This window comes from Phascolarctos cinereus, unplaced genomic scaffold (assembly GCF_003287225.1).
Source record: "Phascolarctos cinereus isolate Bilbo 61053 unplaced genomic scaffold, phaCin_HiC Scaffold_7;HRSCAF=346, whole genome shotgun sequence".
Lineage (NCBI taxonomy): Eukaryota > Metazoa > Chordata > Mammalia > Diprotodontia > Phascolarctidae > Phascolarctos > Phascolarctos cinereus.
This window is the reverse complement of record NW_027556180.1, coordinates 46,616,707-46,629,924: the sequence shown is the minus strand read 5'-3', so window position 1 is coordinate 46,629,924 and position 13,218 is coordinate 46,616,707. Positions and strand designations below refer to the sequence as shown.

The following is a 13,218-nucleotide window of genomic DNA, read 5'->3' as shown; positions in this document are numbered from 1 at the left end:
AGTGCAAATACCTCCTCCTGGAACCTACAAAAACTCTTTAATTAAATTAAATTCTCCAAGACATCAACATTCATTGGATTTAATTGTGTTTGTTTATTAATCAGGAACAGTAGTGAATGTTCATACTACAAAATGTCCAGTTAAAGCAATTACATATCAGAATTCTTTACATCCTGTATAATTGGGGAGGGGATGTCTTCTATATAAAATCAGAAGTGGGAGTGGGGGTTGGAGGAATGCATAATGAAGAGTGGAAGTTTTATTTTCCTTTATTTTCTGCAACAACTAAGGGGAAATAGTAGCTTTACATCTGTCTTCTTATATGAAGAAATCACAAACCAATTAGCCTATTCACTTGGGTCATTTTGGTGCCAAAGCCCCGCTGGCTGATCTGGCTGCATGAGCTGGTACAGATGGTAAAGACCAGTGACTGGGAAATTGTTAAGATCTGAAATGATCTGCTCCACCATGCTTCAGTCAGATTCACTCATCTTGAGTGGACGTAGACCGAGCTTCCCTTCCTATGGAGGTATTTATAATGCATGGACATAATTATACAGATACAGCTGCAGGGTGTTTCTTTTGTTGGGGGGGGGTGCGGCAAGAGGAGAGAAGGTGAAAGGGAGAATGTCAGTAAAAGAGATGATCAATGGTCAAAGAACTTTGACCAAAATCCCTAGCTTCCTAAAAAATTCAGTCCAAGTGCAACCAGGCATGTAGACTATCTTATTCCTGCCTCCCATTCCCAGCCAAAATTGTTATGGGTAGACACAGATATAGACATATATATTGACATAGAGATAGAAATATAAATACACATTTTTAAAGTACTTACTATGTGCCAGGCACCATGCTAAGTGCTAGGGATACAAAAAGAGGCAAAAGACAGTCCCTGTCCTCAAGGACCTTATAATCTAATAACAGAGACAATATGCAAACAATTATGTACAAAGCAAGCTATCCTCAGGATAAATAGGAAATAATTAACAAAGGGAAGACACTACAATTAAGAGGGTTGGAGAAGGCTTCAGATACAAGGTGGGATTTTAGTTGGGACTCAAAGGAAGCCAGGTAGGTCAGTAGCTGAGTGGAAGAACATTTCAGGCATAGGGGAGAGCCAGAGAAAATACTAAGCAATGTTTTGTTTTGTTCATGGAAAAGGCTGGAGGCCAGTCTCACTAAATTAAAGTGTATGTGTTAGGGAATAAGGCATAAGGAGTAAGGTATAAGAAGACTAGAAAGATGGGACAGGGCAAGATTATTAAGGGCTTTGAATGCCAAATAGAGCATTTTGTTTTTGGTCCTAGAGGCAACAGGGAGCCAAATAAATTTTTAATGTAAAATCTATGTATGTCTTTTTTATCCCAAATAGCATAATAGCTCTTTAAGAGAAAGAGCTGTCTCATGCAGCTAGATGGTACAGTGGATAGAGCACTGGACCTGGATTCAGGACGACCCAAGTTAAACTTTGGCCTCAGACATCTACTAGTTGTGTGATCCTAAGCTAGACCTCTGTTTGCCTTAGTTTCCTCAACTGTAAAATAGGAATAATAATAATACCTACCTCCCAAAGTTGTTGTGAGGATCAAATGAGACAATATTTGTAAAGCCCTTAGCACAGTGCCTGACACATAGAGGGCACTTAACAAGTATTTGTTTCTCTTCCCCTTCCTTTCAATTCCCATTGGGTAACACGGTATCTGGAACACAGTGGATGCTTAATAAATGGCTAACGAATTGAGTTGATTTTACATTTTTAAACTAAGTTAATTGATTCAAGAAATACAACTGAGGAGAAGAGATGGGTAGCTCCAGTGAATACATAAGGCTTTATCTTCTTCGTTTCCACTCTAGTAAGCCTTGCCATCTGTGACTATGGGAAATCACTGAGTTGGGGGATCTTTGGACCCTGGGACACTCAAGAAATGTGGCTAACCAATTGACTTTAATTTTGACCAAGAACAAATCAAATCCTCCAAGAAGAAATCATTGTCAGGCAGCTAGGTGGTGGATAGAGTACCACCCTAGAGTCAGGAGTTCAAATCCGGCCTCAGACACTGGACACTTCTTTCCTCTCTCTCTCTTGTTTCTATTTCTTTCTCTCCTCCCCTCTCCCCTCCCCTCTCCTGGGCAAGTCACTTAACCCCATTGCCTAGCCAAAAAAAGAAAAAAGAAAAGAAAAGAAATCATTATCAAATCTTCCCCATACTTAGACATCTCTTCCTGCCAAATTCTTTTTTTAATCACTGAATCTCAAGATCTGCCACTCCCCTAGAAACACTATCTCCTCTAGGGGTACAGAGCAGCAAGTGAGGAAGGAGAGACATGTATTCCTTGCTCTGGGTTAGAGGGAGCTGCAAGAACCACAGCATGAGAAAAAGAGGGAGGGAGAGAGAGAGAGAGAGAGAGAGAGAGAGAGAGAGAGAGAGAGAGAGAGAACCAGAGCTGGAAAGAATGGAGTAAGCCAGATGTGTCTGCCATAAACTCTGGTTAGAAAAACAACTAGAGGGGGGAGCAGACAGCCTAAAGTATGAGTCTGAATTGCAATGAACTTCTATTTCATCTGCTCCCATACGCTCTAAGCCTCACTAGTCTGTGGTCTGATTTAGTTATTTTCTCTGCTTTTGATAAAAAATGTTTTAAGTGTTTTTGTACACTTCCCTTCAAACATAGCTCGAGGGAGGTTAGGAGACAGGCCAGCCAGCTAAACAACACAGTTGATTTTCCATCTCTTCTCCAAAGGCAGAGCTAGACACACACATGTGTTTGCAATTTCAAGTACAGATCAGGGTGCAGACCTGGAATACTTCGGCCCTTTGGTGGCACATCTTCAAAAAAGAAAGAAGGAGGGGGGAAAAAAATATATATATATACACACACACACACACACACACACATATACACACATATACACACACACATATGTGTATGTGTGTATATATACATATATAATTCCTATGGCATTTAAAAATATACTACAGACAGAAGTGAAACTGAACTTTGCGAGAAAGATCTCCAACAGACTCTGGCCAAAGGGGATTTAACTTGTTACCCAGTTTCTATTTTTCCTGTGATGTCTGGCAGGTTGCTGGCACAATAAGGTTTGCTGAGACACTAACACCTCATTCCCAAAAACTTCTTGGTTCAATGTCTGACATGAGCCAGACCAGCCAAGATTTGCGAGCCTTGGGATTATCACAGAAGGGTAAAATAACACATTACTTTCTTTTGGCAAAACATTTTAATACACCACAATATTTTAAACTGCCATATTCAGTGGAGTTCTCCAAGGAGAGAGACAGACAGATAAAAGACAGAGGGGAGGGAGATAGAGAAACAGAGACAGAGAGAGGAAAGACAGAGTGGAGGGGGCAGGGAGAAGAGAAAGGGGGAAGGAATAGGGGAGAAGGAAACAGAGAGAAAGAGGAGAGGAGAGAGGAGAGGAGAGGAGAGGAGAGGAGAGGAGAGGAGAGGAGAGAGGAGAGGAGAGGAGAGGAGAGGAGAGGAGAGGAGAGGAGAGGAGAGGAGAGGAGAGGAGAGGAGAGGAGAGGGGAGGGGAGGGGAGGGGAGGGGAGGGGAGGGGAGGGGAGGGAGGGGAGGGGAGGGGAGGGGAGGGGGGGAGGGGGGGGGAGGGGAGGGGAAGGGAGGGGAGGGGAGGGGAGGGGAGGGGGGGGGGGGGGGGGGAGGGGGAAGAGATAAAGAAAGAGAAACAAGAGAGAGAGAGGAGACAGGGAAGAAGAGAGGAGAAAGAGAGAGAGACAGAGAGATCTCACACCTTCCGGTGCATCTAGTTTGGGAGAATGAGAAATACTCTTAAGTTTCAAGGGATATTGGGTGTGGCTGCTTTTTGGCGATCCTTTTATTACTAATCTATACTGAAAGAGTTAATAACAGTTCTGATCATCATTGTCATCACCACAGTTTTCACAATCATGGATGTTGACATAAAGATGCTTGGTGGCTGGATCATAAATGACATTTAATGCCCCAAGGGCTTTCTCTACTTCATCTCAGGTGTCATTTCTTTATTCAAAAGCTATTTCCCTTTAACAACCCCCCTCAAAAAAAACCCTTTTCTATAATGAAAAGCATTTCAGCAAACCCAAAAGCCACAACACAGCCATGACTCCTCTCAGTGCATACTGCTTTCTGTATCCTCCAGCCCCACCTCCTACTTGCCCACATACACACACCTATGTTCCACCATCAGTTCTTCTGGACCTAGACTAGACATTCCAATTAATTTTCGTGTTGACTTTATGTACATTAGCGTGGGCACTGCACATACAGTTTATTGTTCTTCCAGCCCTGCTCACTTTACTCTGTGTTTGTATATGCGAATCTTCCCCATTTTTCTGAATTCTCCTTTTTCCTTCATTGTCTGTTGTGGCATAACAAAATTTTATTGCATTTCGATATCACAATTTCTTCAGTGGATCCTTCATCAATGAGCATTCACTTCAGAAAAATTGGTTTTTGCCATCACAGAAAGTGCTGGTATGAACACTTTGGTGTCTCTGGGACTTCTTTTTGCCTCTTATCTGCTCAAGCAGCCCATGTTCTTCTTGAGGCTTCACTAAGTCTCCACAAGACTTACTGTGCCGTGCCATAGAACCCTCTTCACCTTGGAAATTAATTTCATCAATGGATTACTCAAATTGGAAGCATCTTCAGCCCTTGAGGCCTCTCCCTCGGCTTGGCTGTTTACTCTCAGAACCGCCATCTAAGGTGGAGGTTCAGGCCAACCATGTCTTCATTCCTCTCCAGGATGAACTGCTGACTCATTTCTGAGGGACTTTGTCAAATATACTCCACCACCACCCCCTTCCAGGTACTTTCATCCCCTACACTCACCTCTTTCCTTTTCTGCATGACATCTTCCCCCATTAGAATGTAGTTTCCCTGAGGTCAAGTATGATACTTCTTATTGGTCTTCCTGATATTCAACACATGCTGTGCCTTTGGCTTAATAAATACTTCCTGACTCAATTTCATTTTTCATCTTCCTAATGGGTCAGCTAAGTAGTGCAGTAGATAGAACACTAGATCTGAAGGAAGTCAGAAAGACCCGGTTCAGACCCCATCTCTGATACTTATTAACTCTCTGACTCTAGGCAAGTCACTTAAATTCTCTGTTTCAGTTTCCTCCTCAGCAAAATGGTGATAATAAAAGCACTTACCTCCCAAAGTTGTCATAAGGATAAAAATGAGATCTTTGTAAAAAAGAAGAAAACCAAAAAGTGAGTTAACTGTGAATTAGCAAGCAGCTCAACAAGGCAGTTGAGAACCTTGAGAGGCAAGCTTCCCAAACTAGTGCCGTGACACACCTTTTTGGAGGACACAGGAAGTGAAGCAAGGACTAGTCAGTCACCATTTGAGTGAGGCTCCATGGACTATGTAAAATGTTTGTACTAGAAATACAGGATTGGAGAATGGTCGTGCTGGAAGAGACCTTGGTGGTTATCTATTTAATATCTAACTCAATCACAAGGTCATAAATCTTTAGCTGGAAGGAACTTTGGAGGTCACCCAGCCCAACTGCCTTATTTTACAAATTAGGAAACTGGAGCCCAGGGATTTGCCCAAGGTCATACCCAAAGTTTGTGGCAGAAACATGATTCAAACTCAGCCCTTCTAATCTCAAATCTGGGGGACTCTTTTATCCACATCACTGTTACTCTCTCTCTCTCTCTCTCTCTCTCTCTCTCTCTCTCTCTCTCTCTATATATATATATATATATATATATATATATATATATATGTATATATGTGTGTGTGTGTGTGTGTGTGTATGGGGGAGGGTGTGTGTATATATATATATATATATATATATATATGCATAATTTTTTTTTTGGTGAGTCACACAGCTAGTGAGTGTTATGTGTCTAAGGTTGGATTTGAACTCAGGTCCTCCTGACTCCCAGGCAGGTGCTCTATCCACTGTGCCACCTAGCTGCCCCAACGTTCTATATTTTTCAGTTGTTTTTCACTCTTTCTTTTAGAAAGCTTGGCACAGTGGGAAAAGTCTAAAACAAACATCTGAAGACATAGGTTTGAGATTCCATTAGCCACTTTTTGGCACTAATGTTGGGCAAATAGTCTCCTACTCCATGTCTCAATAGTATTTCACTCAATCTTAAAGAAGTAGAATGGAAGACAAATACAACAGAATATGATAAGTACAAGAGAGCACCCAAGAATTCTAAGAAAATGTGAAAAGGAAGAAATGGTTTTGACCTAGGAAGGGGTGGAGCACCCTACATAAAGACTGAGGTAAAGACAGAATGTTAGAATCAGAAGGGGCTTTAGCCATTATCTGATCCACAACTCCCATTTTCAAAATAAGCAAATGCAGACTGAGGTTATGGAACATGCCTATGACTACAAAGATAGGAAGATAGATGTAACTAGGACTAAGGTTACTTAGCTCTTGGGGCAATACACTTATTCCTTCATTTTACAAAAAAAAAATTGTATTGCTCCTTTCAGTACCAATTCTCATCTTGCATTTGAAAAGAAATCAATTTGCAGCAAATTTTCAGGGACATACCAAATAAAGCGAACCATATCCGTAACAAGCGAGGGTGATGTCAAAACAATTCTATCTAGATTAACACAATTGTGTTTCTTCAAATCTCCACCAGAGGGCACTGTTCCCAATCAAAGTAATGAATAGAAATAGAAAATATTTTTGCCCAAATGAAAATCCACCCAATTTTGAAAACTCTTGGTGTAAATAAATATCATTATTTTGGAAGCAAACCTGTCCCAACAATATAAAATAAAACAATTCTAAGACACATGCAATGATTGATACTAAAAGACTAGTGTAACATGGCAGCAGCATGGTATAATGGTTCTGGAGTCAAAGGTCCTAGGTTCAAATCCCAGCTCTGGAGAGTCTGTTGAGGCATGTAGTTGTATATATAGCTCAGCATAATGAAAAGAGTGCTCTGAATTTAGAGTCGAAAGGAACCAATTCAAATTCCAGCTCTCCCTCTTCTACAAGGCCTTAATGCCCTTCAAGACCCCTTCCAGCTCTGAATCCGTGATCTTAATGAGTGCTTCCACACTGAAGGAATGCAATAAAAGGCCAATGTAATGTAATCAGCCTTTGCCTTCAGTGTCTTACTGAGTAAGTGCAAGCTACAAATGTTTGCTGCATCTGCTGCCATGGCTACAGCTAATACAATTCATCCAGGCAGTCCTAGTCTGGCTCCAGTGCCCTGGCTTCATCATTATCTGCTCCCCACCCCAGTGCAATCTGTGTATAAAGGCCCAATAGCAGGACAAGATGTGATCTGGACTAACCTTAATCTATGCCTATGAACATCCTCCATGTAATACACAAGGGCAGGGAGTCACTGCAGCTGCCCCCAGGACTGTTAGACCCGTAATCTCCCTCCCAACACTTACTTCTCTGACTCTTACCCAATTCCTTCTTATCTCCAAGTAACACATTCTCTACTCATCCACTCTCCACTTCAAATACAAGCTGCTATCCATCCACAACTCATACATAAGCTCCCATCCTATTCCCCGGGTGCTCCTCAACTCCCCCACAGCTTTGCAAGACTAAGCAACCAAGACCATTGTTAGCTGATGAACAAAGCAGAGGAAACTGTCTGAGCTGTGAAGAACAGCTCTACCGACCTAGAAAACTCCATGGATAGAGACTGAAATAGACTTGAAGTCAGAAAGTCCTAAGTTCAAATCCCATCTCAGATTTTTATTAACTGTGTTACCCTGGGAAAGTCACTTAAGATCTCCCAGCCTCAGTTTCTTCATCTGCAAAATAGGAATAATAATAGTACTTACCTCATGTACTTTTAGTAAAGCTCAAATAAGATAATATATGGGAAGCACTACATAAAGGATGGCTATTATTGTTGTTGTTGTTGCTGTTGTTGTTGTTAATATTATTATTACTTGCCTCCCCACCTGCTGCCATGTTAATTAATCCTGTCCTCCAATATCATTGTCATAAAGGGATTCTTCAATATGCTGAAGTCACTTGGAGGTGTGAGTACCTTCCAAATAAGGGACATCTATTACCCACACTTTTGATGGTATGCGATGGACTTATGGATCCATTCCATCTTCTTTTTAAAAACACATTATATTAATGCCTTTTTCTTCATATCAGTCATTTCAACCCTTCCCCTTTTCCATTGTGAAGATGCCTTCAACAGCTGAAATTCCAAGATGAACTTGAAAAATGATCTGATCCTATTTCCCTTTATATATGTATTTTCAGACTGATATAAAAAGAGTGTGAGGCAGAGGCAGCTGTAGTTTGAAATGATATGCTCTGGGGGAAGTGATGGCTATTGCCCTATTGTGACTCACTGAATTATTCCCCAGTCTTTGGAGTTTACTCAGCTTTCTTCAGATGTCCATTCTTGGGGCACATCTGCTACTCTCCCCAGACTGGTGGAACAGCCCACACCATTAAGGCCAAGTAAATACCCCAGCAGTGAATCTTGCTAGGAAGACCCAAAGTACAGAGAACTAGATAGCACAATGAGTAGAGCGTAAGACTTGGAGTAAGGCAACCTAAGTTCAAATCCTGTCTCAGACACTAGATGTACGACCTTGGGCAAGTTAATTAGTTATGCTCCCCCTCAGTTTCCTCATCTGTAAAATGGAGATGAAAATAGACTTACATTGCAGGATCATTGTGAGGATCAAATTCATTAACATATGTAAAGCACTTTGGAAATCTTTAAGTGCTATATAAATGTTATTGTGATGATGATGCAACATGAGGTGTTTCTCTTTGGAGCTCATCCCATTGCATGTATGGGCAACCCAGGAAATAGGGTGTTTTGACCCTATATATAACAAGATATATCTAGGTGGATATGGACACAGTGTAGCAATGTAGAGTGTAGCATCAAGAGGAACTGAGTTCAAAATCTGCCTCAGTTACTTTTTGACTATGTGACCCTGGCTGGGCAAGTCACTTGATCTCTCCATGCCTTAATTTCCCCATCTTTAAAATGAGTATGGTAAGTTTGAGGTTCTAGTCCCTTCTAGTCTCTAAATCTCTGATCTTATTATTCTACAAATAACTAGTTTCAGAATACTTGGTTTGCAACCTCGTTGATAAGGGAGAGAGAGAAAAAAAAACAAAAAAAAATAAGGGAGAGAGAGAGAAGTTAACACATATACCAAAACACACATTGCGTTGGTTCAAATTGAAGTTTTAAGTCTCCTTTGTGCTATAAATATAAAAAGTGAAGATAGGAAAAGCAGTATGTGGTGGTAAGCAGTGGCAAACAGAGTGCCTGACATCAGAGAAGGCATGGGTTCAGATTCTGTCTCTGACTCTGGCATGTGACCCTGGCCAAATCATTTAGCCCCTATGGGACTCGGTTTCCTTCCCTACAACCACATAAGGTTGTGGTGAGGATCTAGTGAGTTAATTTCCATGAAGTGTTTTGCTTTCCTAAAAATATGTAAATGCCTGGTATTTTTTTTTAAATCATGGTAAAAACTCCCTCTCTTCCACCTTAAAAGAAAGCTCACCACCACTGGGACGCCAGTACCAGCATCTGGTTTCTGTACATGGTGACTGTATCGGGGGCATGTGACTAAAGGAGAATTTGGATTCTCCCTGCTGGTATAATCATTAGTTATTTTTCCTTGATCTCCCCTCTAGATAAGGACCCAACGTAGGCTGCCCTCTTAGCCTTTTACTTTTTGGCTGTATTTTATGTCTGCAACCTTCAAAATTATAACTCCAGACTTCCTGGAAGAATGGGCCCGATTTTCACCTTAAGCTAATTTGGGTTCTATTTGAGTTTATATTCCCTTTGGCTACATTGCAGAAATCGGGGAATGGATCCAGGAATAACTTATCCATTTTTATCCTTTTCATTCCTGAAAATCCAACGTGAGAGTTTGGAAAAATGGGTTGCTGAGACTAAATGAAACTATCATCTGAAATTTGTACACTTGTGGACGAAAACAGCCTTTTGGGTTTTTAACCATTAAAAACGACAACCAGAGAAGCCTGATTCTATATTGGCTGTATTTAAATATTGGTTCTACTTAAAAACCCATTGGCGGTGGTGGTGGTGATGATGACAATATTTTCTGTTCTCAGCTACTGATTCTGTAGTCATGATTAAGCAATCTATACAAAATAAAATCTTAGGGCAATTATCTGTATATGGAGGGGTGGGGAGGAGTGGAAGAAAGATGCAGCAGGAGACAGGGGGCGAGACACCTGCTCCAGAAGAACCAAAGGGGACTGGGGCCTCACTTGTAGAGTTTGGCTGTTTTCAATGATTAAATTCCCAGGCAGTATCTCAGCACACCCCCCCTCCCCCCGCCAGCCTTTCCTTGGTCTGTGTGAATTCAGCCAGACACATTAATTTTTCTCACAGGTCCAGTAAAACCAAGTATATTGCATGATGTCAGCACAATCACTGCCTAAAGTGACAGGTCCCTAGTCCCAGGGCTTGTAGAGAAAGGAAGAAGAGAGAAGAAGGAGAAATACAAAAGCAGAAATATACAATTCCTGGCCCCCATCGGCCACATGGTAACCTAGAGCTTTACCCATTCCCAAGTCAAAGGCCAGAGGTCAGATACTCACCAAGGTTGGGCTGAGACATTGCCATTGATCTCTGGGGCATTGGGGTCGAAGTTGTAGCAGGGTGGAGGGCCATGTGGTTTAAAGGTTGAGTCATTGTCTTCCGAGGGTCTTGCCATGTGGTGATTTTTTCTATGTGACTAAAACAAAAGAAACAATTAGTTTCTAGATAATTAGCATCACAGCCATCTTCACCAGCAGCAGCAGTCAGAGCAATTACTAAGATTAAATGACAGTCAGCTATTAATTTAGAATCTGCTTGCAAGTGGGCATGTTCTCCTATTTGCTTTTATTAGAAGAACTATTGAGTTTCTAACAAGTGTACTATGAGCTTCCTAAACATGGAGGTGTTTATTGGGGTCTGCTGTCTTGGCTGCCCAACCATTGTCACCGGGGTAGGCTCTCTCAATGAGTAACATCTGAGTCCACAAGTGACTATCTCCCTTTGCCTACGGATAGGTTCCCTTGATATCAAAACACACAAAACAAGGTTCAAACTCATTAAGTCAGCATTTGTTGGCAATAGGTCAGAATACATAATACATAAATAACTTCCTTGACCAGGGCCTCTTATCCCCATTTCACCTTTACTCCATTTGCACCAACCACCTCCTTTCAGCTGAACACCTGACCCTTTCATTACATACAGAGTGGGAAGCATGCTGGAGGTGAAAAGGACCTCAGAGGTCATGGAGTTCAACTCATGCCTGACCAAGAATTCCCTCTACAACATACCCAACAGGTGATTTTCCTAAAATGGAGAGATGAATCACCACACACACACACACACACACACACACACACACACACACACACACACAGTGTTGTAGCTGTGGGCAGTCTTCCTAATGCTTTCAGTATGTCCACTGAATAGAATTAATAAGATTCTGCCCCTCCTGCCTTCTCCTCCTCCTTCTTTTCCTCCTCTTTTTTCCTTCTCCTCCCTAACAATTTCATCAGCATACAGGTTCTGCTCCCAGCCTACCAAACCACATTAGCAATCATCTCAGATGACTCAATCCAGGGACCAGATTGCCGACTTCCTCTTCCACTCCCCTCAAGCACTAACTTTTGTGGGAGTTTGTTAGCTTCTGCCCTTTGAAGATCAGCCTGATTTCTCTGGTGCCTCCACCTGAAATGTTGACATACTTTGCTTTTCTGGATGAGCACAGGGACTGATCTGAATCCAGGAGAGACATCAGATTTCCCATCTGTTTTGACAGCTGGCTATCTCATAGTTGGGGGGATGCCTGCTTCTCCTTTCTCCCAAGCCTGTGTCATTTCCAATGCCTACTTCACCTCTATTCGTTTTCCCCTGGTTACACGAACATTACAGTGATTTCTCTTCCTGCTGGACCTTTTCTCAGATTCTAGGAGTGATGACTTCTTTGTGGTCCTGGTCTTTAATGTAGGAAACTACTGTCTTTACCTTTTAAAATCACTACCGGGTATGGAAGTTTTTAACCCCAATCCATAATTTTGTGACAGTTCTCACTCCCTTCTTTTAAAAAAAAATTAAATTAATTTATTTTTTGTTTTTGACATTCACTTTTGTAAGATTTTGAGTTCTAAATTCGTCCCTCCTCCCTAACCTCTTCCCTCCCCAAGACAACATGCAATCTGATATAGGCTATACATGTACAATCATATTAAACATATTTCCACATTAGTCATGTTGTGAAAGAAGAAACAAAAAAGAGAAACTAACATGCTTTGATCTGCATTCAGACTCCATAGTTCTTTCTCTGGATATGCTGAATCCCTTGTAAAGCAGGTCTTTGATGTAGTTAACTAAGTGTGACACAAAATTTAGCCACTGGATATTTAGGAGAAAGCTGTGATTTGACAATGTGAGGCAGTTAGATGTTCTAATGAGTAGAGTGCTGGACCTGAGTTCAAGTTCTAACCCAGATACTTCATAACTGGGTGACCCAACTAGGAAAGTCACTAATCCTCTCTTAGCCTCAGTTTCTTCATCTGTAAAATGGAGATGGTGATAGTAGTAGCACCCACCTCACAAGATTGTTGAAGTGCTTATAAATACTTACTAATGGAATTTTAATATTGTCAGCTACCTCACAGGCTCACAGGTTTGGAGCTGGAAGATACCTGAGAGGCTACCATATGCAACTCCCTCATTTTGCAGATGAAAAAAACTGAGGCCCAGAAAGTTTGGCTTCTCCAAGTTGGCACAGGTAGTAAGTGAAAGGTACAGGATTTGAACTTAGGTCACCTGGATCCTCGCCCAAATGCTTTCTCAACTGTACCATGTTGCTTCTCTTATAATCTTGGATAATATCGAAAATCAGTAAGAGGACACAATAGAAACTGAAGAGAAGGAAAATCAAAGCACCAGAGTACATTAAATAAGAAAATTAAAAACAACTTATTACATAAACTTATAAACTCAACCAACAGGAGGGAGAACAGTACCCACAAACATAAAAATTCAAATGACATGACATCTTTAGCACACCTCCACCTCAATCACCCACTTCCTTTTATAGTTTTCATAAATTTCTCTTCTTTGCTAAAGTACATACAGAATAGCACAGCCAACCTCCCAGGGCCCAATATATTAAGGACAGAGTAAATACTCCATAACCAGCTGATAACAC

General features: G+C 41.3%; 1 protein-coding gene across 1 annotated transcript in view; it reads right to left on the bottom strand.

The window, feature by feature from the left end:
• WWTR1 (WW domain containing transcription regulator 1) overlaps nt 1-13,218 on the bottom strand; it is a 178,606-nt gene that overhangs the window by 53,362 nt on the left and 112,026 nt on the right. Inside the window, exon 2 of the mRNA XM_020980909.2 lies at nt 10,604-10,740. Coding sequence (XP_020836568.1) covers nt 10,604-10,740 — 137 coding nt within the window. The remainder of the gene's footprint in view (nt 1-10,603; nt 10,741-13,218) is intronic.